At 39.5% G+C, this 27,736-nt stretch overlaps 1 protein-coding gene across 10 annotated transcripts in view; it reads right to left on the minus strand.

Annotated features, from left to right (window-relative positions):
• Positions 1-27,736, minus strand: part of BLTP1 (bridge-like lipid transfer protein family member 1) — a 141,477-nt gene that overhangs the window by 27,816 nt on the left and 85,925 nt on the right. For 2 of the 10 annotated variants that reach the window (XM_048508694.1, XM_048508690.1), the window contains exons 50-68: positions 26,155-26,205; positions 20,126-20,332; positions 19,235-19,473; positions 17,844-18,088; positions 17,149-17,254; positions 16,405-16,502; positions 15,307-15,492; positions 14,687-14,855; positions 14,208-14,419; positions 12,707-12,769; positions 11,910-12,108; positions 11,270-11,329; positions 8,866-9,092; positions 7,790-7,920; positions 6,032-6,155; positions 4,595-4,704; positions 3,252-3,342; positions 2,722-2,784; positions 1,412-1,656 (exon numbers count right to left, since the gene is read on the minus strand). In XM_048508694.1, the coding sequence (XP_048364651.1) occupies positions 1,412-1,656; positions 2,722-2,784; positions 3,252-3,342; positions 4,595-4,704; positions 6,032-6,155; positions 7,790-7,920; positions 8,866-9,092; positions 11,270-11,329; positions 11,910-12,108; positions 12,707-12,769; positions 14,208-14,419; positions 14,687-14,855; positions 15,307-15,492; positions 16,405-16,502; positions 17,149-17,254; positions 17,844-18,088; positions 19,235-19,473; positions 20,126-20,332; positions 26,155-26,205 (2,826 nt within the window). Of the gene's footprint in view, positions 1-1,411; positions 1,657-2,721; positions 2,785-3,251; positions 3,343-4,594; positions 4,705-6,031; positions 6,156-7,789; positions 7,921-8,106; positions 8,308-8,865; positions 9,093-11,269; positions 11,330-11,909; positions 12,109-12,706; positions 12,770-14,207; positions 14,420-14,686; positions 14,856-15,306; positions 15,493-16,404; positions 16,503-17,148; positions 17,255-17,843; positions 18,089-19,234; positions 19,474-20,125; positions 20,333-26,154; positions 26,206-27,736 lie in introns of all 10 variants that reach the window. The other 8 variants (XM_048508700.1, XM_048508696.1, XM_048508691.1 and 5 more) reach the window with 8 other exon arrangements.

Genomic DNA, 27,736 nt, shown 5'->3' on the forward strand with positions numbered 1-27,736 from the left:
GGAATAGCTCTGATTAAGCACAACATATGGTCTACGTGCCAAATTCAAAAAGTAAAAATTCTGAATTGATGTAGCACACTCATCATAAGTGTTCATTTTTATTCAAGGCACTAAAAATGCTGAAAGAAAATTTCATGTTCCATAACTCAAAATATTTTAAAATTAAGAAAACAGGGTTGCACTTACTTATAACTATTGTTCATCAAGTGGGCTTCTGTGCAGGCACACATGGGACCATGCTTGCACAAGCCAGTCAAGTAGAACAATTTCTACAACTTCCTAGTTCTTTATAGATGATATGGCATACTCCCATTCTCCTCTGATATGAGCTGGATTGTTTCCTGCCAAAACAAGCACATGGCAGGGATGGGGAGAATGCTCCTTCCCTCGGTACTTGCTTGACCATGATGGGAAAGATCCCACACAGCAGAGGATCCCACAGCCTGCACAGAATATTACTCGACAGTTGCTTGCAACTGCAACCCTGTTTTCACCGCTATGGCTTCTGTGCAGTCTCACACATGAGAATACCAAGCTTGCTTAATGAAAGAGGTGGATGTGGAATCCCCAGCAAAATAAGAGGAGGACTGCTTTCCCCAGAGCCCCATCACACCTGGAGTGCACGTTGATGGTATATTAGGAATATTAGGCTATCAGGATTAATTGTTCAGAGTATATCCAAAGGTCCTCAGTAGGAGAGGTGGCTGTGGAATCACTAATAGCCTCATCTGGGGATAGTTCTGATGGAACATTGGCGTCAACAACTGATGAAGCCATCTCCTCATCAGAGTCCAAAGGTCTGGATCAAACCGGCGGATTGGGGAAAAAAATTAAAGACAATAAAGTGTTTGGTTCCAGTGCTAGAGTCAAAAAAGGAAACCCGAAGGAACTGAGTTAGTCCTAAGGAAAAGATGATTGCCAAACTCTGGTGGAACTGATGAAAACTGACTTTGTAGAGGAGAGATTATTATTCAAAATTGTTAAAAAATATGTATTCATAAAGCTGCCTTACAGAGGTATAAATATGTCAAATAATCAGTTACTCAATGATAATAAATCAGAAACAGGAAGTATGACCGTCTGTTCCTAGTGCCATGACCATGTTTGCACAAGAAACATGTTACACACAATCCACCTGATCTTCTGAAAGGAGCTAGGCACAGATTTTTCACTACACAATGTCTGGGGCTGAAAAGGCTTGGCAACTGCATATACCAGCAGGATGCTGTGTAGTGTATTTATTCTATCTGCATAGTCAAACACAGACTGAAAAGAGCTAACCAGCCAAGAATTCACAATGAACATTTTATACAGAATGGACTACTTTTTGTACAGAAACTGGTCTTGAGTAAAAAGATAAAAGCCAGGTTAACAACGGGAACAAGTCTTTTACCCTCAAGAATATACTCACTGGGCTTTTCGGTAAAAATACAGCTTCTCTTTCTCATGGTCTTCCTCTTTTTCAGAATCCTCACTGGTAGAAGACAAGCTGTCATCTCGTCTTCCTTCTTCAGGCTGGAAGGGAACGCTTGGTGAGAAGACAGCTGGAGTTTTGGGTGAATTGAATACTGAGCATGATCCTTCACTAGTGGATGAATAATGGGATGGACCATCAATGGTTACTGACAAAAGATCCGATTCTGACTCTTCCGGAAACTGATTATAAAGAGACAAAGAAGACATTGGAATTATACCCGCTGCTCCTACCAGCGACATAATCAGATCTCTTAAAGGCCAAGCAAATAATCTCCAAAGTCAGATTTTGGACAGGCCAAGTGATTCAGACTATGCCATGAATTATGTTTTATAAATCAATGAATGAATGAGCTTGAGCAAACACCTTGAGAGAGAAATGAAAAAAACTTGAGAGAGAAATGAAAAAAAAACAAGTTACGTCAAGCATAGATTGAAATACATACTAGTATAAAATTTAAAATTTTTTTAAAGCAAAGCTATAGAAGAGCAAGAAATCCGAAGGCTGCCTGTAAATGAGAGAAATGAACAGAAATTGTTAGTGAATGGAAGTGCATGCACAATGTTGAAACAGAATGTACTCTCTTATCTTAACAGAGATGCTTTTAAAATATTGATAATTTTCAGAATTTTAGGACACTGCTTTGAAGTAACCTTCAACTGTGGTTTATCTTTGGATTAGCAAAGATCTAGATATTCAGAGTTTCAAGCAACATTGCGTTAAGAATATGCAACAGGTGTTCCATGAGAATAAGGCAGCTTTAGGCTTTTATATCAAACACACTTAATGTTATTTGGGACCATCAATGTTTACATGGTGTGGAGTACTGGTCTAGATTTGTATCCATCTACCATATATTTGGATGAATGCCAAAATTCTTTGTCAATTCAGACAGCTGGAATTTTTTTGGTGAGAAATAACATCATGCTAAGAATACACAATTTGGCCTCAAACAATAAACGTCTCAAACATCAAACAATAAATGTCTCCTGCCCACCTGTATATTAGACTCCAACTAGAATGGTGAACAAAACTTTGGAGTCCAAGAATGTTCAAGTCATCTAATAGACTAGCTGACAACATTGTGCTTTAAGAGACAAGATCAGGAAAGGAAGATACTGGATTATGCCACACTGCAAGTTTTCTGCCTGTATGGATTATGATACATTCTGCTTGGAAAAGAGAGATGATCAATGAAGCAGATTTTCCATGCGATTAATTAGTACACTTGTTGATTTTAAAAGTACCTGAAAATACCCTTCCCCTGGACAGCTGGACTGTTGCTTAATCCCCAAAACTGTTTTATTCAACTTAATTAAGAGTGAAAAAGAAAACAAATTAAAACAACTCTGAAAAAGAAACAAATACATCCACAGGGGAAAAAGTGATTTAAAATTGAATTTAATTAATAAACATAACAATGGGTACATTTGACAAAGTACAAACTGTTTAATTACTACTAAGCTAGTCAAGACTGAAATGAATCATATGGACAGCTGGCATATATATATGTGAAGCACTGTATATATATATATGTGTTTGTGTGTGTAATTATCACCCATCAGTTACTGGAATCAAGACCAACTACGTTGCATTCATCTGAATAAATTTACGGTTTTGGTGCTTGTAATTTGTTAAGAAAAGAAAATGCTACCATTCTAGCATGCTGAATTATCAGATGACATTTACCCTATTTGCGAATCTATCTTCTATGCCTAGTATGTATTTCATCATAGTATTTAATGAAATGAAGACTAATATATGGAGACTGACTTACTGTGTCCTGTATATTGAAAGTTACTCTGGGTCCAGGAGATGTACCATCTACACGTATTTCTGGAAGTTCTTCACTCTCTCCAAGACGGGTACTAATCAGCAAAATAAAATCATAGAAATATATCATATTCAGAAGAAGAATGCTATGGGTTTTCATTTAATTCCACATGTATTTTCCTCCATTTGATTTCAGAAACATTTTCCCATCATTTTTCCTCTGTTACTTTCCTGAGCACTTATACTGCAGGGTTTTTTCTATCAGTTTCCAAGACAGCTTCCCTTGAGCATGTGATCATGTTGAAATGGTTTTCCTTTCTCGGTCCCACCAAACACCTTATCCATGCCTTCATTTAGTCGCCCAATCTCCCCTTTACCCATTTTCTCCTCACCATTGTTCTCTGTTTTCAAAAGTAAGGTTTTTTTTTTAAAAAAAATCTATTTGTCATATCTCAATAGCAATGTAATGTTAGGGCACAGACACAAGCCAGGTTGACTGTATCATCTTTCTCAATTTCATCTTGCACTAGCCATCACACATTAATGCAAAGATATACTGTGTTCACAGTTAGGAGCAAGTGAAAGTGACAAAAGAAGTTGCTTTTGCAGGAGGAAATTGACAGAAACTGCTGCAGTAACAACAATGCATTACTGCAGCTCTAGTTTTGCTCCTTCAGGCACCTGCTTCAGTCAGTATTTTTCATTTTGTGTGGGTAGTTCTCTAGGGTGGAAATGGAGGGTGAGAGAAAACGCTAGAGCGCCTACGCAAAGGGGGAGGGTTGTTCTTCTGCATCACAGATGACATCCCACTACCATCTGAAATAACACATTTTCAGCAGTACTATGCGGAATAAATGCAGTTGAAGATATAAAGGAGAAAATTAAGGGGGAGGGTCCAGAGGCGTAGCAAGGGGGGAAAGGGCCCGGTGCACTGGTGCGTCCTCCGCCCTACCCCAGAACGGCCCCATCCCAGAACACCCCCACTACACCCCCACAGGGGCGCTCGCCCGGTGCATCGCGCCCCCCGCCCCCACGGCCCCCTTTGCGACACTTCTGGAAGGGAGGTTTGCGGAATCATTTCACAGAAAATGTTTCAAAGATACAAGATTTGACCACTGGGAAAACCTGTGTTAAGCAGTGAATGTAGAAAAGGCCTAAGAACAGGCAAAAGCCCAACCTCTTCTAGACTGTGGATCCACCAAGGGGGTGGGAGGTTTAGCCATCACTCTACTAGTATCCATTAGTCTACCCCACCCCAATAAGCTGCCGTTCACTCATACTGGGAAAAATTAAGTGAGGGATTTTTTGCTCACAAATTAAAGAATTGGTTTTAAAAAGCCACTTTACCTTGCCCTGTCCATTCTTTTTAGAGGGGGTCTTCCAGATGCTGAGATGCTTTTTGATCGATTATAGCTTGGTTTGTAGCCCAGGCCCCATTTGTCTTTCAGTGATGCCGCCTAAACACATACAGACAATATTATTTATATATTAAATCTTAACATAATTCTTACATACCTTGACAGCTTGGCAATATACAGTATGTAGGACTACTTCACACGGAGCAACAAATAATACAAACTGACTGGAGAATCCAGAAATGGTTAAGCATGCTCTGTTGTGGCCTAAATGGGCTTGACCTTGATATGATGTAATTCTAAACTCACGTATATGGAAGTAAGAACCATTTAATGTTGTGAGACTTGCACGTGAGTAGAAGTGCAAAGAATTGTGTGGTACGTGATGTCTGCACAACGCAGAATCTTAACAGAACATTATAAACCATTAGATGCTCTTTCCTACAACTTTATAGGCACATCTAAGGCCCATCATCATATCAAAAGTGGCAATCGGAAATGCCTGCAAGAAGGGAGGCCTTCTTAAGTCTTAGGATGGGACTTGTGTCTTCACAATCGGAAGTATGTAGAAATGAGAAGGTAACTTGAGAAATTTGTCTGCAGAGAAACCTGTGGATGGCTAATAGAGGTGGAATTAAGAGAGGAAGGGTAGAGTGTGAGCTATACATATAGTGAGAAAAGACTGGGCACAATATGAGAGGTTTAACACTTCTAGAAATTCTGAGGCCATGAGGTAAAAAAAATTCCCTTAGGAAAAAATGAAATCTTTGGGAGAAACATAAGTGTATATATATACACTTTTTCATCAAACCGAAATTGCTTTATTGCCTTAACATAAAATGCTTCATTTATATTATACAAATTTTGCTATTTGGCATATTTATGAAATGCCCAAGTCTGCGATGTACATATTGCAATGATACACAGTCCTAAGGAGAGAGCTGTATAGCGCTGTTTCCCGTGCCAGCTTAGTACATGCCTTCATTTCTGCCATCTGAGAGATAAACAGGAAATACAAATTGCGTAGCAAAGATAATACAGTATTTTTTTGGGGGGGGGGGGGAATAGGCTCATAGAGAAATAACAGCACATCTGCATATAGAGTTAAACGTTTTAATGCTGAACTTTTCAGTAGTGCAGTACCATCATCCCCTTTACAATATATGTGCGAGGGAGGAGGAAATCCTATTTTATCCCCTTTCCCTTTTTCCCTATCCTGAAACCCCTCATGGCTTCTTCCCACTTCCTGGTTCCTTCCTTCTTTCCTTCCCACCCACCAGCCAATCTACCTTTATTTGCTTTTGTCTTCAGCTTCCTCTCTTTCACTTTCTACCATATTGCTTTTTCATACTGAGAAAAATAACATGAAATTATATATAGATATTAAAAGGATGTTAAAGTACAAGAAAAATCTTTAAACACTACTCACTCTCATACTTGACCTGCGCAGTTTTTTGCGGACATCTCGGCGGATGTCATTGACAGCTACTGACTCCAGCTGCTGATAACGCTGAATTTCTTGGTTTATTGTTCCTTCACTGGCACCCAGTTTCCTGAAAGCAGGGAAGTAAGTAATTAGAATCACTAAGGCTCCTTCCGCACATGCAGAATAATGCACTTTCAATCCACATTCAATGTACTTTGCATCTGGATTGTACTGTGTGGAACAGCAAAATCCACTTGCAAACAATTTGTGAAAGCGGATTGAAAGTGCATTATTCTGCATATGCAGAAGGGGCCTAACGATAGCTTTGATTATGAAATTGTAACACTGCCAGCTAAAAGGGATGTAGCTACTACTAGTTCAACTTCTGAGAACATTTTCCTTTTGGTGAGGCTTTTGTTACTCTACTGAATCCTTTTGCTCAGGATATAAACCAGACAGTTTCCAGTAGTCACTAAGAATGTCTTCTAGGCAACAATTTGGATCAAAACACTGTGAAATGAAAAAGAGTTACTCCCCTTTTCTTAATGTGCTAATATAAGAATGTGTGGGCAGATGGGGTGCTTGAAAGAAAATTTCCAGTAAGTAGTAATTTTCTCTCTCTCAGTGGTTCTGGGATACAGCAGTATTTAGTTCTGAGAAATGCCTCTCTAAAATTACAGTGCCAAGGGGAGGAGGATTGCTATGATCCTCCAGACTGAGTTCATCTTCTCCCATTCCCACTTTAGACATATCCATGGAACAGACTGGTAAGTTGCACTGAAAATCATGACGTACGCTCATACAATTTAGCTAGTGTGAAAAGCAAACAAAAAATGGATAGGCAAGAGAAACATCACATCAGAATTGAACTGACTAAGCCACTAACTGAAATATGCAGGAAATCAAACCAATCAAAGAAAGGTTCTCCCATTTTAAAAGCATTAATAAAACCCCAACAGTAATTTTCTCAACAATGAAGTAATAAGTAAAACCAGATGTATGTTAATTTACAGACAGTAGGGCAGCGGCAGAGAGGGGATTACTCACTGTAGATAAGCATTCTACAATGTAACAGTTTGGAGAGGGTACTGCTAGTAGCTACCTCTCCTTCCAAGATGGTACCCACAGCTTGAATCCTACATGGCGTACCGTAATAAGCGACATGATGTGAGGACAGATAGACTATATTTGGACTAGGATATGCCTGGCTGCTGCAAAACTTTGCCTGGGACTGGATGTGGACAGAGAGTAACTGCAATAGCAGTTTCCCACTGTACTCCCGGCATCTGGCAGGCTTACTCCAAGGGAGAGGGACTGGTGGTGGCTGTTCTCTGGGGTCACATTCACCCAGGTCTGGCTGTCCTGTTGCTTCTGGCTTGTGGAGACTCTCCCCAGCCAGCACTTATTTCCAGTGGGATAGCTGGCCCCTGGGAGCGTTTGGTGCAGCAAACTGCGGCGGCCTGCATCAAGGGACTTCCTCCTTCCCCACAAGGACGAGGGGGGGGGGGCTGACTTGGGACACCCTGACACCCTGGCTGACTTGGGACACCCTGAACGATCTTTGGCCTAATAATTTTGTGGCCTTGTTTTGAGACACTATGCTTATGGTTTTCTATAGAGAAAGCAGAAGCCAACTGATTTTGAAGCAAAACAAAAATTATATTCAACATAAGGAATAAAATAATCAACAGTATTAAAGAAATGCAGGGAAACCAGATCACTGAAAGATTCTGAAGGGGGGAAAAAGCAACACATACTTACTTAAGATCATCAATTACTTTGGCTTGTTCATTCAGTTCCCTTATGTCCACTAAACGTTTGACATACTTTCGTCCTCTCTGCTCTCCTGTCTGGCTGTTAGATGCTCCCTGCCGCCTACACTCAGCATTCTCCTAAAAAAGAAAGATATATTTTCATTTCTTGTTCTCAGTGTCTGTTTTACAAAGCAGAACAGATTTTCTAGCACCAATCAAAGCAGCATGCAAAATCAGTTTTAAAAGAGGCCAAGTGATTTGTGATTTGCCAGTGACCCACTAATTCCATCATTCGCTTAAAGAGACTCTGTATAAACTACCTACATGTCCCCATGAGCAAGACCTGCCCGCTTTTAAGTGGGAACTGTTAGAATCAGTAGCATCACTCCTCGCTGATCCCGACAGATATTCTACAGGAACAGAGTAACGTTGGCTTTTGGGGCTCAAGCCCAGCAGGTGATTTACAATCCGCTGCCCAAATGTGAGCTTGTGTACATCAACACATGGTGGACCACCATCTGATTTCTAAATGATAATAAATAGCAAGATTAATAATTCAGGAAACCTTCATGTCTCAGTTCCCTTTACTGACTGGCTCTTTTGTGAGGAATTTTACAGATATTTGATCATTCTACCCTCTTGAGCATTTTCATGAGGCTTGGGTTCTTCTAGGTATACATATGGGACTTACTACCTGCTTCATGTTAAGTGTTGCTGAAAACTGGAAAATAGACCCAGTTCTTCCAGGATTCAATGGTTCTGGGAATTTCATTCTCATACAAAACCAACCTCTTCACTATCTTTAATGTCAGCTGATCGGGTAATCCCAATCTGCTAGAACGTGTAGAGCAACTTTGAGCTAGATCAAGGTTTATTTATAGGCTTGTCGGAATGGAAAAAAAAATCACTTCTGAATTGTCAGGTTCCCTAGTGGGGCAGAGTAAGAGCTAAAAGCTCATTGTATGTTTATTTGGTTGTGAGCTCAATTGATCAAATCGTTGTCCCTGAAATTTCAGCTATGGTTAGCTGCCATCCTACTTAATATATTAGAATGAACCAGGATGCACTAACTAGTCTACTAACCATACTAATAGTTGGAGACATTGTATCAACTTCATCCTCATCAGACAGGTCAGCCATGTTAACAGAGTTAAGGTCAGCAATGTCATCTAAATCTTCTTCTCCTGTCAATGTGGTAAGGGTATTTCCCAGAGCATTTAATCTTTTCCCAATGTTAGGATCCATGTGTACATCAATGCCACACATCTTCCACAACACATTAAGAGTCCACATTCCAGCACTATTACTCTCTGTTTTAACAAGAAAAGGAACATACATTACCAACAGATTCAAGGAATACTAAAACCAAAAGCAGGTGTTTATTTAAACAGTCATATCCCATTTTTCCAGCTATTTGTTTCTAAGGTGACTTATGCAAAATTCTGGTAAGATTACAATAAAAACATAAAATAGATAAACTCACGATTCAAACAGCAGCAACATGAAAATAATAACAGTATCCAAAACATTTGTAGTGTAGTTCAAGACTCCTTTTCTCAAGGAAGCTGTACACAGTTCAAAAAATGACCATAATTTACCAGAATCTGTAGCAATTATTTGGTAAAGTTTGCATCCTCATTGGTTTGGTACAAAGTATTGTTGTCTTTTTGGTATGTTTAGCAAAAAAAATCAAGTAATGCAATAGTTACTGACGAGAAAAGGAAGTGATGCAGTTTCTAGAAGCATGCTTCGAGTCCTGTCAATTCTTCCAAGAGACAATTAAAATAATAGTATTCCTGGGTTTATTTAAACATCTGTCTGAAAGTCTCCAATTTTATAAAATGACAGATATTTTCTAAGATACTAACTATGGTGTGAACCATCTCTCCCCAGTCTTTTACTGGACCCAAAAACTTTTGTAAAGGTCTATAAAAAATCTTAATATCCATACTGGTAAATGGGCTTGTGGCTTTTTCCCCCCAGACAAGGACTTCACAAAGATTGACCTGTCTCCCCTGCGTCCCACAACAGAAGACAAGGATTTTCAACCAAAAGATAGAAAGGGTAAAGGAAGCCTCCTTCCGGCCAAAAATGCCCAAGAAAAACAGCTCAGAAAAGAATCAACACATACATACAAGGAACTAAAAATTAAAAACTCTGAAAACTACCCATATGCAAAAAGCCCTAAAAATTAAAAACATCCTCTGAAATGACTTTTAAAAACACGAGAGGCACAAACAAAAAAATCAATACCAGACAACTGAAGCCCCTGTAGGTCTTGAGACCACCCAATTCACCAACTGGTGCAAAAAAAAAAATGCAACAGGCACACTTCACAAAAAAATTACTTAAAAATTAACCAATTACTTCAACCAATGAACATTTTCTTCTCCAGAGGCAGCACAGGCAGGCAGTAATATAAGGGTTCAGCAGTTGAAGCACCACAAACTCAAGAGGGAGGAGCAGCAGCTAAAGCTAAACTTTGCACTGAACTCTTTCAATGGGGTCTCCGGGAACCAGGCTTACTATTCATGGTCTTTGGCCATGCACATAAAAATCTGAAATCTAGGTCAAAAGCACCTGTGAGTGGCCATAGAGAACTGTTGCCCATAATCTGAAATCCTATTGGCCACTCTAACTTTCTGCCCCCACTTCCATCCTTCCCTCACTAGAGATTACTGCAGTCCACATTAAGAATGCAGCAACCTAGCAAAACTGCAATGCAGTATGCATGGCAGCCATTGGCCAAATAGGACAGCTACAGTGAGCTCTTTTATTTGTTCCTTCAAAATTGTTCCTTCAAAAGGAGATGGTGATGGCCACTAACCTGGATAGCTTAAAAAGGGCTTGGACAGATTTATGGAGGAGAAGTCGATCTATGGCTACCTATCTCGATCCTCCTTGATCTCAGATTGCAAATGCCTTAGCAGACCAGGTGCTCAGGAGCAGCAGCAGCAGCAGAAGGCCATTGCTTTCACATCCTGCATGTGAGCTCCCAAAGGCACCTGGTGGGCTACTGCGAGTAGCAGAGTGCTGGACTAGATGGACTCTGGTCTGATCCAGCTGACTTGTTCTTATTATGTTCTTAATGCCTCTTCCCTTTCCTCCTGTTGCCCTAGAAACCAGCCACAGCTTATAAAACACTTGAAGCCTGATTTTCAGCCACTCTTCCCATTGCAAACCTTCACACCTTGGGGGTCTCAGAGGAGCGCTGCAGATAGAACAAACTAAAAAGGATCCACACTGCTGAAACATATCAGATCTTTTTACAATTTCTTCATTCATTTAAGAGAAAATGGCAACCGACAGTAAAAAAGAGAGGGGCAACAGATGGTAGCTAAGGATAAGTTTGCCCTATTGAAATGGAATGGCACATGAACACTGGAAAAGGAAAACCAAACCAAGAGACTGAAACCTGTTTTTGATTCAGTTATGAAAAAAGCTGTGTTGTGTGTCATTGCAGATTCAGCCTTCTAGTGAACCTTACCTGCAGCTGCCTGCCCTGTTGTCCTTGAACACACCTCATAGGTTCCATCTGGAACTACACCTACAAGTTGAATCAGCATACAGTCAATCTACCATTATACATTTTGTTAAGCTCAAATTTGCACAACTGTACCTTTTTCTACTATTTCAGAAAAATACACTATTGTCTTTTAGGAGAAAGCACTGGTATCTGGGCAATTTCTACACTCATTCTAAATTCCTTAATTAACATTGTATTTCTCAGTAGAATAGGCAAAATTCTACATGACTTCTCTCAACTGATACAATACCATGGTGGTGGAGGATTTTGTTCTTGTTATCTAAACAAGAAAGTGCCCCAACCTGAATGGCCTAGGCTAGCCTCATCTCATCAAATCAAATAAGCTAAGCGTAGTTGGCCCTGGTGAGTACTTGGATGGAAAACCACCAAGAAAGTCCAGGTAACTACACAGAGGCAGGCAATGGCAAACCATCTCAAAATGACTCCTGCCTTGAAAACCCTGTGGGGGTTTCCACAAGTTGGCTGCAACTTGACAGCACTTTCTACCACCAAACATGAAGGTGAAATCCAATTTATTCTCTTCACAAAAATTCCTCAGAGATTAGTGTTGGCCAAGACGACAAGAAACAGAAATGCTTACAGGCGTTCATGATTAGATCTCCTCGTACTTCTGGCTTCCAGTCATCCCAGGTGGTTTCAAAGCCATCAGCAAAGCGGATGCAGAAGTTTTTAAAATGACCTTTGCTAACCAGAGATTCTGAAGAGCAGGCAGTAATTAAAGTGCTTTCAATGGTCAAGACTAATGCAGAGCCTGTGTCCAAATCAGCTGAGTGGTTAGACTGTTCACAAAATAAAAAGCAGAGGAACTCCTGTAAGTGTCTTTATTTCAGTCACCAGGCAAATAGCAGTGCAGATATGTACAGTTGGGAGTACTGAGTTCTTAGTCAGTCATTCTTCTCTGCTGTCATCTCCTACTGACTTATCAAAATTATTGTAGAATAACTGGTTTTTTTCCTTCCCAAAAGATTATGGGCAAGGATTAATCAACAGTGGGCTAAATGGTACTTCTTTTACTACTGATCCCCAGCACGCATGCACCATTTACATTACAACTGAGTATAAACAATTAAGTTTAGCTATGCAAAAAAAACCTTTAGGGTTTTAATAATGAGGCAATTTCTCATTAGTTATTTTCTTTAAAATAGGGAGCATAATGCAGCTTTCTTAAACATTTTGCTATAACAGTTTCGGACATCATTGTTAATGAGCATTAATGTAGAGAGCCATGCACGGCACAAGTCTGGAAAATTTCCAAAGTAATATGAATTTAAGGGACTACTGGAAACAACTAAATCACTCACTGTCAGCTACATTCTACTAAACACGGGGAAATACAGCTCACCAGATGTTGTGATTGAGATAACAGTTATTACTTACATAGTACTTATTCTGTGTTTCTTTCTGTCCCCCAAAATTAATCTTGGGCCCCTGCCTCTGAATCTGTACCAATATTAAAAGCATTATATTTATGTATTTTGGTTATTGCTTTCCAAAGATTTAAAGCATAACAGTACTGTATTCAAAATTCTGTGTTGCTTAAATATTGGCTTGAGTTGTATAATACAGGTTATAGTATATACCATTAAATCCTGATTGTGTGGTTTTCAGCACAGCTTTCAGTCCTCATGACTGTAGATCTCATGCGGAGCAGTCCTAAACAGGTCTACTTGGAAGTAAGTCCCATTCTATTCAATTAGGCTTATTCCAGTGTTTGTAGGATTGTTGACATCATTATTTTTAATTGTTTCACAACATTAGGAAAAATGGCAATTTTATTGCCATTTATTAAACAATATGTTATCTTTTGCTGAAAAGTTTTAAGGTATATATCTTAACATTATATTTCAATTACAAGGTAACATTTTGTATGTTGTGGGTTTTCCTGGCTACGTGGCCATGGTCTGGTAGGTCTTGTTCCTAGGTCTTGTTCCACAGACCACGGCTGGACAGCCTGGAAAACCCACAACAACCAGTTTAATCTGGCTGTGAAAGCCTTTGACAATACATTAACATTATGTAGTATCAATGGAGACATTTTATACTATTGTACTCTAATTTGCAACAACCAGAAGAGGACCGTGTGTGTGTTATTTTACCTGTTTGAGCTTTCAATGGTTTATTTACAACCTCAAGATGGAGGTTGTATGATGGAGCAACAAATGATCAGATAAATAAGAATAAGTGTCCTAGTAAATTATGATGGGCAAAAATTGTTCTCAGATGAAGTGATTGGCATAGACTATGCCATCTATTCCTTTCTTCATTTAAATGGCAAAAATAAAAATTATTTTCATATAGACTTTTTCCAGTTTCAAGCACTCAAATGTTCTTTATTAAATAAGATCTATATAAATTTTAAGTTGTAATGTTATAATCCTTTTAAATCAAAAAAGCAATAACAGCTACTAAATAAAGTTGTATATTGTTCAAGACTACTATCAGGTTTGTAAAGATTAAGAGAATTAAATGTTAAGCAAATATTTTTAAAGTTAGTACTTTCAGACAACAGGGCAGGATAGAATTTTTTCAAATAAATAAAATGAACAGTAAATAAAATTTGACACTGAAGAAAATATTTTGATGTTCAAATGAATGTATTGTAGGCTTCTTGGACAAGTTCGTTTTCACACTATTTCACAAAAATGTTAGAAACATTTTTAGAACTGAAATATTTTTCTCTCTCAAAATTTAATATAATTGCAAGTGTTTCAGTGTGATTGAGACAAACTGTTAATTAGTACTTTTAACTTCACATGGTTAGCATAGAAATATTAGCAAGTCATTTCAAATTATTGAGTTAATGCAACATTAAAACGTCATCAAGCCTGTAAGAACATTTTATGGATGAAGACAAATAAAACCACATATTCTTCAGTACCTGTGGTGTGTTTGTGATGGGCAGGCAAATCCCTAAATCATTAACTGTCAGCTGAAGAAAGAGCGTCCCAAATGCCTGAGCGGATGTCTGCTGGATTCCAGGTAACATATCAACTATTTCCTTGGTAGCCATATGAACATCTTTATTCAAGGCCAATCTCTGTTCATTCCAGTTGTCATATGCAGCTTTGTAGTTCAGCCAGAAAAGAACAGCTTGATAAGAGGGGAAAATGTTTTGCACAATTAGACCAAATGTGTGCAAGTCACCTTTATTTCATCAATAATAAGTTGTGCCTCAGAAGAACTACAAATGTACATGTGTCTCAGTTGTGTTATTGTTAAGTACAATCAAGAACAAAGGCAGCCTATTTCCTGCAATTTTGATTTTTTATTCAAATAAATAAATCTCTTTGCCCAAACACTGGTGTTCAGAATGCGCTTTTATCTAGATAAAACAATGGACACGAGATCTAGCAGTACCTCTGTCAAAGGCCACAGGCTGAGCAAAAACAATTGGCCTGTTCAAAGTGATGAGCACAGCTTCACGATCTGATGAGCCGCTGATTTCCTCTCTGAGGGCATTTCTTAATCCAATTCTAGTCTTAAAGTAGGCAACCTGATGGAAGTCTGATCCAGCTTCTTCATAAACCTTAAGGCATTTCAGAGATATTCAACATGAAAGTTTACTATAACAAAGGACCAAACTTGACAGCATACAAAGTAACATTCAAAGGGAGTTGTTCACTGCAGGCCGAGAAGGGATCCTGTGGGCTGAAGTTGACATTAGAACCACCTCTGTCCCAAAAAACACTGCAGGCACCCGTTGATGACGCATCTTGTGAGTTCGCAACATCTGACTGGACCCGGCTCCCGCGCATGCGCAGGGCTGGGTCCTGAAGCCACGTCCTTGCCCTTGTATGGGCAATGACGCAGCATTTGCCGGGGAGGCCCCTTCCACCTGCGATGGCGAGCTGCGTGGTAGCTGCAGCTGCGCCTTTCCTTTCAATGTTTTACAAAACAGTTTTGGGCACCTCCTTGTTAACCTTATTTTGAGCACCGTGCCTAGTGTGTGATGTAAAACAGTCATTCTAGGAACTCACTTGATGTTTAACGATTTGTCCTAATGCAAGATTCAAGTCCACTTGGCATTTCCCGAAGAGCTTCAAGTAGCTGCTGCTCCCAGGCATTGCTTTCGTTTGTATTCTGTTTGAGAGCTCCAGTTCTATCAATCCAGTTTCAAATCTCACGGCCCTCATCGATGGTGTTGTGGCTGTCACCTGGATGCCCTAATAAGGAAATAAAAAATGTTGCTTCAGGGGTCTTGCAAACACTTTTAAATAAAGGTTAACAATAAGAAGGTTTCTGACTTTCAGCAGATTTCATGGGAAAAAAATCACCTATTTGCTATTCTAAGCTAAATAGGCAAGTTCTTAAAGATGTCGACTCTGAAGGCAGATTGCTAATGAGGTGATCTCTTTTAGTAAAAAAGGAAGTAAAAAGACTTTGCAGTTCCTTGCATATTTTGCTTTTCCCTAAATCAGAATAGGTGAGCTACCAACACCCATTGCCAAGAACAGATGGAGAGCAGAGAGTAGGCAGGCATTCTTTCACTATGCCTAGACCGCGATCCCTACAAATGATACTTCAATGGTTATTTGAACTTCTACCATCGAAGACTTTCACAGCCAGAATCAATTGACTGTTGTGGGTTTTCTGGGCTGCATGTCCATGGTCTGCTAGTTTTTGCTCCTAGAGTTTTGCCCGCATCTATGGCTGGCATCTTCAGAAGCATGTCACAGTGAAATGTATGACTCTCCTGGAAGACCCACAACAGCCAGTTAGTTTAACTAGTTGTTACCTGTTGTAAGCTGCTTTGGAAACCAGTTGTTTTGGTTGAAAAGTGAGGCAGAATACAACAGAATTTTTTAAAAAGCTACAAGAACTTTGACTAACTCTAAAGCTAACCCATAAAAAGCACAAAAGTAGGGATCTGTTACCTGTCAAGGAATTGGACAGACACAGAAAAAGCAACACCCTCCTACTGAGAACCAGTTCACCTAGTACCCAATTCAAGGCATAACCTGTTTGCTACGGCTCAAAGACTGAGGCTTAATCATTCATCATGATTTTGATTTTAAAAAAATCTCAACATTTACAACTAGTCACATTGTGATGAATACACGAGATGCAAAAAATACCTTAAACTGCAGGCTTATAGAATAGAGGAGAATCTTTGGTTTCTCTCCATCTGTTGTTCCTTCATGTTCATTCCAAAGAGGAATAGGTTGCTCTCCTCCTGTAATGATATTTAATGTAGTCCCAGAACTTTAATAAGGATTACACATTTTCACATAATTTATAAATGAAATGCATATGGTGTAGTGGTTAGACTGCTGGATTAGGATCTGGAAATGCCACGTTCAATTCCCCAGTTTGCCATGGAAGCTTGCCTGACAACCTGGGGTCAATCATATACTCTCAGTTTAATCTACTTCATAGAGCTGTCAGTATAAAATGGAAGAGACCGATGTAAGATGCACTGAGTGGGAGAAAGACAGAGTATAACTGAAACAAACAAATATGATCCATCTAACACAGCCTTCTTGAAAAAGCTTCTTATTCTGAAGAAAATCTTATAAAAGAGGAGCAAGATTTGAAAGTTTTAAAAATATATGTACTGGGTTTTTTTGGCACAAACTTAATTATTTTTTTGCTTTATGTATACTATAAACACTGGGTTGGTTTCAAACAGCTGTTTTGCTTGTGAAAAAAATCACTAAAAACACTATGTTGAAGATTATGGGACATGAATAAACAAAAGCCTTGTAAAATGTGGGTTGTTAGTAAGGAGAGGAATTGTGTGAGACCTAGTAGAAAATGTGGCTCAATCTAACCTACTAGAAAGTAAAATTTAAGTTATAGTCCAAAGCCATTACTCTTACCTGAAACCTTCTGTATTACTTCATTGACCTCTTTCATAAATACTTTCTGCACAAAAACTAAATGGTTCAAAAGGTCTGTTGTAAGATTATGTTCAAAGGAACCAACCTGAAAGAGAAAGATGGGTCTGTTCATATTATACAAAATAAAACTGGCTTCAATTGGAACAGCAAAAAAATTCAAAATTTATTCCTGCTCTAAAAGTTTCCCACTCCAAGTAAACCAGATAAAAATATGTCAAGACAAATTTCTACTAAAAAATGTATAGCAACAGATCTATGATTCAGTCTCACATTATAACAGTGGTTTTCAACCAGTGCTATGTGTATCACCAGTGGGAGACAGGGTTTTCATAATCATTATTTATTTATTTATTTACTTATTTATTGGTTATATTTATATACTGCCCTCCCCCGGAGGTCTCAGGACACAGTGGACACATTACTAAACATCTGTGCGCCATCGATCATATAAATCATAACAGAACATCTGTAAGCATATAAATGTTCTCAGAAAAAGCAGGCTTTTTCTAAAGACAGGACACAGCTTCTTAGACAGAGTGATTCTGGCATATAAGGTACAAAAGACTGAGAACCACTGTGTTATAGTATCACAAATATTGTTATCTGCAGTAACAATTGCTAATTCACATGTATAATAAATGAACTTTGAAACATACGTAGACTTGAATACAAACCTCAGCTACACAGCGCAAGTAATTTCCTTGGAGATAATAACCCTGCTTAGTTGGTAGCTCATCAATACTCCACGTCTGATCCGTATAGCTGTCATGCTCCTCCATGATGTATTTACCTGACATGGTTACAGGAGGAAGATTAAGACTGGCTGATGGAGGAATAGTAGACATATCGGTGGCAGAGACTTTAGAAGTGAATCGCAACCTGTGATTTGGCAATTCAAATGTAAACCTTGTTTGTGCACCTGTGAAAACAAAAAAAAATGCCTGTTCTTAGTATTCCATATTAGCAATACAAATAACTACAGAAATACATATTAGCAATACAAATAACTACAGCCCCCCACTTTCTGCTTCCCTGGTCAATGTTACCCATTTTCTCTCTGCAAGTGAGGTGAAAGCAGCTCACTGCATGAGTTTGGGGGAGACAGGCTCTCTCATTCCAAACCAGCTTTTTGCCAAACTTCACATGGGGTAAAGATGCCAACAAATGTAGACATCAGTGAAAATTAGGGAAATTCTGGCAATTAATCATACGCCTCCAATATTAATGGTTTTTTTTCATTAATATTGAATGAAGATATGGCTGAAAAAGGGGTTTTCAATACCCTTCTACTGAGAATAATCAATGGTTTCCAAATTACAAAAAATGGGAGTACTGTCCCCTTACTGTGCTATCCAAAAGTGGGGTTTATATTTCATTGGAAGCACTGAAAGGGCTACATCTACGCCTGTTTCACCAGCACTGTGCAAACTGGCATAACCCTGGGGCTAAGGGACTTACCTCACTGGCTGGACACTGCAGCCCCCAAACCAGGAAGCTAGCCCCTGCAGCTGGCCACTGCTGCAAATGCCCACACCAGCATGGAGGGGAGCATTCTGAGGGCATTCCCAGAGGATTTTCGGCCTGAGAACATCCCCCTTCAGCGGTACAGACTTAGACTACCCAAAAAGGTGGTGTAAGTCATTTTCCACAACAGGTGTTCCCAGGGAAGAAAGGATTTTCTCCTTATGCCTGGCTCCTGCACCACCGATTGCCTCTTTGGAGGCAGTGTGATGGCCCCAAAAACCTTTCGTGATCTCTCGCCCAAAGGCGCCCTTAGACATGTGTCTCTCCGAGGACACCCAAAGACACTCTTGACATGTGCCTCTCTGAGGATCCTTTCATGTCACCTATGCAGTTAAGATTATGGATGGGAGTCATTACAGAAAAGCAGTCAAAAAATCGATTGGAAGCATCCCGTGTTTTGAAAGCACCCATTACAAGTAGATTACATTCACATTATTATTACATATTACAAGCGGAACTTGAAACAAGGGATAGAATGATCATCTGAAATTTTTTCTCTTTCCTAAACAGAGATCCATAGAGCTTTGTGGAACACTGTTACCTGTCATTCCGTGGCTTCTCATTCTTCCCATCTTGTACTCGGCTTTTAAGGATGGCAAGAGAGCGGCTCCGATCGCAATTCCATCAATCATGGCACTGAATTTAAGCACAATAGGCTTCTTCTCCAAGCCTTCAGGCAACTGGGGAAATTTGTTGGTTTCAACAGGCGTCTGGTTCACACTTGTAGGTGTCTTTTCTGCAGGTAAAGGTGTTGCCGTATCTTCTTTTGTAGGCTGGGGTCTGTTTATATTTTTTTAAAAAACCAAAAATTATTTGCACCACAAATGTTGGGTCCCAGATGCCTGATTGCAATATTCAATTTGTTAATTTACAGTCAGCAACCCAACACAATCCTTTTCATGTAATCAAGGTTAATATACAGGAAGCATAAAATACAACACGTAAAACATAAACACCAGTTCTCCTCGCACAAACAGAAAGTTAACTGATATTTAAACTTAAAATCCAAAAAATATATATAATAGAAGTTCTGATTTAAAATCCAAATCCGCTTTCTAATCCTGCAAATCTGAGCACAAATTCTCACAACCTGGCAGTTCTTTTGATGGGCCCTTCCAAACAACAACAACCAACAAACAACAACATTCAATTCTGGTTTTATTTGACTGGCCAGAAAACTTTACCAATAATGGACTAATAGTTTCCAAGTGAATCTTATTATAGAAAACATAATTAAAAACATATGCTCTACTGATTCAATGTCACCTAGTGGGAAAGTGCAGATCCACTGTTCGTAAGTTATTTTCTTAAATCTCCCTTCCCACACAGCAAAGTGTTTCTTCTTAAAATTACAATATATAACATTGGCATGACTATGTACATTTATAGGCAGTCTCCTAAATGGCAACTTATGCTAAGTTAAAACACTCACATTATAGATGGCTGCCTGATGAGGTCAGAGATCTGCTTTGAAAGCTGATGAGAACTCCGCACCATCATGCTGTGCAGGGTAGCTGGATGCTGAGGAATGTTGATACTTATAGCACCTACTTTGAATACTGCAGCATTATTTGTTTTCAGCCCCCTTTGCGCACTGTAAAGAGCCTGTGATTTGGCAATGCTGCACTTCACCACCGTTCTAAGGAGAAGAAAATTATTGTTTACATTTTTTTAAAAAAAACAGCTTCAAAATGCAGAAACATGTTTTGCGTTACGAACGAATTACATGAAACTGAGTTAAACAATGTATTAGCAATAACAAGAAGCATAAAAGCCGTGCTTAATTTGTGAAACATGACACGCAAGTTTCTGAAAAGCATGCTCAGCACATCCAGAATAGGTTACATGGAGTTACCCACAGGTAGCTCAAAAGGTCAAGAAGTTTAAACATTTGGCAGCCTAGCCAGGGCAAATGGTCAGTTATTACTTAGCAGCAGATTGCAAATCTACAACTTTAACCAGCTTGTGAAGCAGGTGAGGTGAGCAAACGTCAGCCAAAGATAATCTCAAATTAAGCACAGGTAAATGGGTGCCTGTTGTCAGTTTATACAGTCACTGCATCTATATGGCCATGCACAGCAAAATAATTTTAATCACCACAAAAAACTGATACAGTTATAAACAGGAAAACTACCTGCACACAAACACCATGCACCTCTCTGCCAATGATTTTATTCTATTTCGTTTACGAACAATTTTTGCTACTGGTTACTGCTTGAGAAGTTCTACAGTATCTTACTTGAAATAAATGATTTCTTTGTCTAGCAAAACACTAACATTTACCTTATTCTCACAAGACACAAGTTTTTAATGACCTGGGGTGAGTTGAATTCACAAAAAATGCACTGCGTATTATCAAATGTTAAAACATAAGACCACAGATTTGGTTACTGTTTGAATATAGCAACTAGAGCAGGGGTTTGCAACCTGCGGATCTCCAGATGTTCATGGACTACAAATCCCATCAGCCCCTGCCAGCATGGCCAATTGGCCATGTTGGCAGGAATTGATGGGAATTGTAGTCCATGAACATCTGGAGAGCCGCAGGTTGCAAACCCCTGAACTAGAGGTTATACCTGAATGACAACCCTCCCTTATCCCTCATCCCATGAGCAATGGCTCAATGAATGAATGGAAGTTCCTCCTAAATGTGAGACTTGAGCCATTTCAGACAGCAGCTGAAACCTCCTGTGTTCCCAAGTCTTCTGAATTGCAGCTGCTGGATTAGATCCAACCAACATTTTCAATAGTGAAAAAGGAAGGGAAGGATCCACTTTGAGATGGAAATAGCTGTGTTGGGAATCATGGGCTCTACTCAGACAAAAACCATATGGGTCGAAATAAGGAGAGGAATTGGCCAAGTCTCAGCAAAAAAACTGACAGCACCCAACCCACTACATGAAAGCCTCACAGGTTTCAATAACATCTCTGTGTAAGTGCACTCTGTTGAAATGGTTGCTTTTAAGCTGCCTTGCTCAGAGACTTTTAGCTTATGTGGAAGAATTACCCAACCATATTTTTCTATGCTTGGTTTTGTAAGCCTCTCACTCAAGGTCATTTTAAAATCTTTTGTATTCAAAATATTTTGCATCCACAAGAGGGCATTTCTGCTCAACTACTATCATCAGAGGTCCCCAATCTGTTTGAGCCTGTGGGCACTGGCATAAAAATGTTTCTTTCATAATAAATTATAAAGAAACAAACAAAATTTAGACAAAACTATACAAGGTAACAAGATAAGAAAAAACATAATAGAAGGATCTTAACTGTTAAAAAGAATTTAATTATAAGAAAGCCTTACTAACAATTATTCATTTGTACTAATATACAATAATCTTCTCATCAACCTTATATTTTAGAAGTAAATCTATAACAGGTTGTTGTGGGTTTTCCAGGCTGTGTGGCCGTGGTCTAGTAGATCTTGTTTCTAACGTTTCACCTGCACCTGTGGCTGGCATCTTCAGATGTGTATCAAAGAGGAAAGTCTGTTACACACTGTGTCCAGTGAGTCCCTTCTCACTGGACACAGAGTGTAACCAACTTCCCTCTGTGATACACCTCTGAAGATGCCAGCCACAGATGCAGGCGAAACGTTAGGACAAGATCTACCAGACCACAGCCACAGCGCCCGGAAAACCCACAACGACCAGCTGAATTCGGTCGTGAAAGCCTTCAACAATACATTAAATCTATAACAATTTATCCTTGTATTCCTACCCCAATAAATTCTTTCAACATTTATATGATTTAATATGAATTTTGAGAAGGAGTGGAATTTTGAGAGGAGTGGTGAACACAGCCCATAATGACTGCCACAGGAGGTAGAGCCAAACCCAAAATGCCTACCATAGGAGTTACACCTCCTGGGAAGAAGGAAACCCTGAAGGGTAATGGAACCAAACACTATCAGTGCAGTTACTCTAAGCCCATTGAAATGAATGAGTATAGACTGGAGTAATTCTCCATAGTACTGCACAGTATGGAAAGCCTACCAGCCCTCCTTACAATGGCCACAGCCACTTTCTGAAAAGCTCAGCAGGCCCCAAGCAAAGTATCAGTCATCAGGACACTCACAGGCACCCGCATTGGGTAACCTTGTGCTGTATCACATAGAAGAGGTGGGACCTAAACCAAGGATGATCCATCAGCTCCTGAAGAAATCTGGACTTGCATTTCTTCTACATTCCTTACCTCTAAGCAAAATTCAGAGTTCAATCTCCTTTGGAATGTACTTAAATTTTATTCTTTACCTGCATACCTGCAAGCTACTTTGGTTCAAAGATTCCTTGTTTCATGCAAGATGATAAAACTGAATTAAACATGAGGGACAATTTTATATCTGGCATTTCCCAACTTTTGAGTGCTGAACCATGAAATAATAAGATTGCTTATGTGATTCTACTCCACCCTGCTGTTAAGCAACACTGAACTTTTGATGTTAGAGCCGTTATTGACTGTGTATAATTCTTTGGTCTATTTATGTCTTTACTTTCATATTGTGAAAAAAAGAGATTTCAAAAATAAATGGGAGGGCTACACATCGAATCCCATAATACTTCAGCAAGTTCTAAATGCCTGAGTTTGAAAATCCAAGATCGTTCTGTGGACCTTAACGTTTGACAAACTGCTTGTTATACAAACTGTTTTCCAGAGTGGGGAGTGATTCAATTATGATTTTGTTACTAGTAGATTAGTGACACTCTTGTTAAATGGAAATTCAAGGGGAAGGTTATAGAGGCCAACGTTTTGTTTCTACAACAGGAAGCCCGTTTCTTCCAAATGCATCTAAAAGATACCGGTTCTTCTGCATCAAGCTCAAGCTAGGTTCACCTACACATTACAAAGTGTTGTGTTCACTGGGGAAGCAATTTGCATCAAATATGCAATAGGAATTTTCCTCCTCCCACACACATACTGACTCTTTTCTGTTTGTGACCAAAGCAAGAAGGAGGAAGCAACTTGACCCTCTCTACCGGCAGGACTTGCATCTGCTAATCAGCTCCACTGTGAAATTATGTGTAGCCATGTAAGCAACATGATTCTAACATAGGAACAAACAGCAGTTCAACCAGGTAGTTTGAAAATGCAAAAGTAGGGGGAGAGGCCTAAAACTGCTACTCCCTGCATGCTTTGGTCACAAGCAGAAAAGGGCTGCTGTGTGCTTGCAAAGCAAAAAACTCTCATCACACGTCTGATGCGAAGTCCTCACAATGTAACCCAATGAATAAGAGGATGCTATGATGTGTAGATAAGCACAAGTGTCTTACTGATCTGGGGGGTTTGTGTGGAAAGTCTAAGATTGGGCCCCATAATCACTGCTAGCTCACTGCCTCATCCCACAGGGGCCAAGCACCTGGGCTAGATGGGCAAGAGACACTGCTGCCACCGGAAGCCAGATGTTCCAGACCAAGGCCTGCCAGCAGCCGCAGGACCTGCTCTTCTTTATTCCTCCTCCTCCTTTGGGGAGTGGCAGGGCTATGGACAGTTGCCACTGCCAAGCACAGGGCCTACAACAGCTGTGCCTGCTGCCCATTGGTTAAGACCAACCTGTCAATAACCCCCCCCCCCCCCAAAGGGCTTCTCAATCCACTGCTGTGTTCAAGTCTTCAGGAACCAGTAACGAGTATGAGTCCTTCTTTTAAAATCCAATCCTCTCTGTTCTGAAGCTCCCTCCTTTCTAGTGACTTTTCGAAGGCTGTGCATAAGCCTCTTCCAGAAATAATGTAAAATGTGTTGATTTTAGAAGGAGGAGGAGTTTGGATTTATACCCTGCTTTCTCAAAGTCTCAAAGCAGCTTATAAACTCCTTCCCTTTCTCTCCTCACAAGAGATACCTTATGGGGGTCAGTGGGGCTGAGAGAGGTCTGAAGAGAACTGTGACTAGACCGAGGTCACCCAGCAGGCTTCGTGTACAGGCATGGGGAATCAAACCCAGTTCTTTAAATTAGAATCCACCTGCTCTTAAGCACTACCCTACGCTAACTCTCCTTAGTTGGCTGTTAGTAGACAATGACATATTTTTATTCAAATTCCACACTAATATATGTTTAATGGGTAGGAACTAGCAGAACCAACAGGAGAAAGAACACAGCTGCCTGCTACTTTCTCTTCCCCCAGAAATCCCGTCAGATCCTGGGAAAGCTGGTTCCTGCGGTTGTAGGACTAACAGGGCCTAACAGCAATAAGGGTAAGGTGGATGCAAAAGGAGATAAAATTATCCCTCTTTTCTCTCAACAGAGCCTGCAAAGGGGGGGGGGGGTATTTCACCCTTGCACCTCTGAACTGTAGCCTCTCCCAGCCCAGGTGTCTGTCTGTCCATGTGAGTTTCATGACCCCAAGAATATTTTTCCAGGGTTGAGACGGTTGGAGATGGGTGGAAAACATCTGCTTCTACCAGTGCCTTCCACTGACAGATTGGCTGGAGTCAGTCCTAACTTTGTTATTCATGTTAACTCTCTGAGATGTTCCAGTTCACCATTTTAGCAAGGAAATAAATAATCACAGCCAGATTTTTGTTTTGTTTTTAAATATTCAGTCTTTTTTATCAGAATGTGTCACCGCAGCCTCAAAACTGCACTGTGCTACCTCAGATAATTTCAGGGTATGTCAGCTGCTTTGTTATACTGGTTAATTACCATGAGCAATTACACAGGGATCCTTTCACATATGATTTTTTTTTAAAGCTACTAAAATAATTTTGAATGTTGTTGCCTGGCACTTCCACAAATATGGCAACTAAAAAAATCATCACATAAATACGAATAGATTTTCTTGTATACAAATAAAGCAAGACACTCACGCTGTGCTTTGATTTTACAGTTAAGACTGAATGTTCCTAAACTTGGATAAAGGTAAAATGTTGGCTTCTAATTTTGAATTCAGTTGGGGCATACTTCATCCCCAACCCTATTCAAGACTCTCTCTCTTTGTGCAATATAAGAAGCTTCACGACACTATTTCATTTCCTTCTCATTTAAAAAAATCTGTGCCCTTCTTCTATGACAAAAATAAGTTCAACAAATTCTATCATATTAGAAGATGGATGTGACCCTCCCCATCAACCACAACAGACTAGGATTTGGGAGAACCGGATTTGAAGTCACATACTGCCACGGTAGCTTGCTGAGTGATCTTGGCCCAGTCATTCTCTCTCTACCTCCCAGAGCTGCTGTTGTAAGGATAGATATATTGTATATTGTAATACCCTGGTCCATATTAAATGTTATTAGCAACTGTTAAAGACATTAATTCACCAGCAAGGCTACATTTAAAAAAAAACTTCTAGCAATTAGCTTCTGCCCTGATGTTTCTAATCTGGGCTGATTGGTATCAACTATTTTGTTTTTCCAGAACATTCATTATAATTAAGAAGCAGTTGGGTACATTTCAAGACAATAAAATGCATCCTAACTATACCACACACAGTGCTAACTGCAAGCCATTTAAACAGAATGCGACATACAGAAATTCTTGTTTGGCTGTGCTTGTTGGTGATGTAGGGAAATCCTCCAGTCTACAGGTGAAGATTGGAGATAGCAAAGAAACAAAACAAAGCAAAATAAAGAATAAATAGTCATGCAGAAGAAATTAGTCAGGTATTTGTAACCCACAATATGACCAATAAATTGAACCTCTCATAGGCAATGGGGTAATCCTATCAAGGATTTGCCCATTTATTCCAGTGCTGATAACATCTATGATTGCATAAAGGGATCTGTATATAGACACAGTTCCCTTTCTATTCAAACAAATTCCTGTAGGAGCAGATACTGACAGAAGCAGCAAATTCACACTTTTAAGGAAATGTTAAACATAGAAAAGTAGCTTCAAAGTAAGGATCCACTAGTTAGCTGTTTTTGTGACATTTCAAATCTTTCAATTAAGAATATTTTTATAACTAAAATAGCATACTGGGGGTTATTTTGGTAGTTCTGGAAAAAAACTTTTTCAGCAATGCTCTATAGAGTCGTGCTATTCTAATTTAGAAGAATCAAATGGAAGAAAAATATTCATGCACTTTCAGCTCAGTTGTGCAAAACACTGGAAAAGTGGATCAACTCGGCAAAGCTGTCAAGGTGGTTCATGCACAAAATGTGAAGACATCTGTATTAACATCAGATGTTAATTGTAAAAAAATGAAATAATTAGTATTGTGCAACATAGGTTTCGTGTGTGAAGCATCCAGCATAAAAAGTCCACGGTAGCTTTAATAACTTCCATAGAAGTAGTTTTAATAACTGCCATAAATTATCACAGTTTGGGGTGGTTCCTGCCGATCTATTCCATTGGCATTGGCGCATTGCTCCACTGTAGCAAAACTGTGTCTTTTTGCTAATGCAAGAGTGTCCTCTGTTGGTGGAAAAATCTGTTGCATCAGCAGGACGTCTCTAACATAGAAAGAACAAGCCAGCAGAACAGACCAATAGAATTCATCCCAGTATTAGCATTCTCTTTCGTAATAAAGCTCCATAGTTCATGAAATTATTGATCATAGACATTTGCCCTGTACTCCATAACAGCGTATTACCAAGAGTTACAACAAAAATAAAGTGTCCAGTAGAAAGGAAAGGGGAAAAGAAAAAAGAGACATATTTAAGAAAAAGTCACAATGAATAAAAGATGGCCAACAGACAAAATACTTCAGGATTGTCAGAACCTGCCCTGTCCTAGCATCTCTCAGATCCATTCATGCTCATTTTAAGCCAGGACAGAGCCATAGCTGCGTGGGTTCAGGCTCTCCAAACCCTCAGCTGACTCTCCAGTTTCTGAATTCAGGTACAGCTCCTGAACTGATTGGGTTTAAGAGGCCAGCCCTTAACCCAGTGGCTCCAGTGACTGACCAAAAGAACTAGCTAAGCTGTAAATAGCACAGGATCATTACTCCTCACTTTTATTTTAGACTGTGGCTTCCATGATTATTCCAAGTACAAATGTTAATTGATAATCTATGAGATGCCAGTCACTTCATGCTATGAAGTGGCTGCTTATTAATACTACGCAATTTTAGTAAGGGTGACTATTATTTGTCCCTGAGGATAATTTGT

Source organism: Sphaerodactylus townsendi, linkage group LG10 (assembly GCF_021028975.2).
Source record: "Sphaerodactylus townsendi isolate TG3544 linkage group LG10, MPM_Stown_v2.3, whole genome shotgun sequence".
NCBI classification, from domain to species: domain Eukaryota; kingdom Metazoa; phylum Chordata; class Lepidosauria; order Squamata; family Sphaerodactylidae; genus Sphaerodactylus; species Sphaerodactylus townsendi.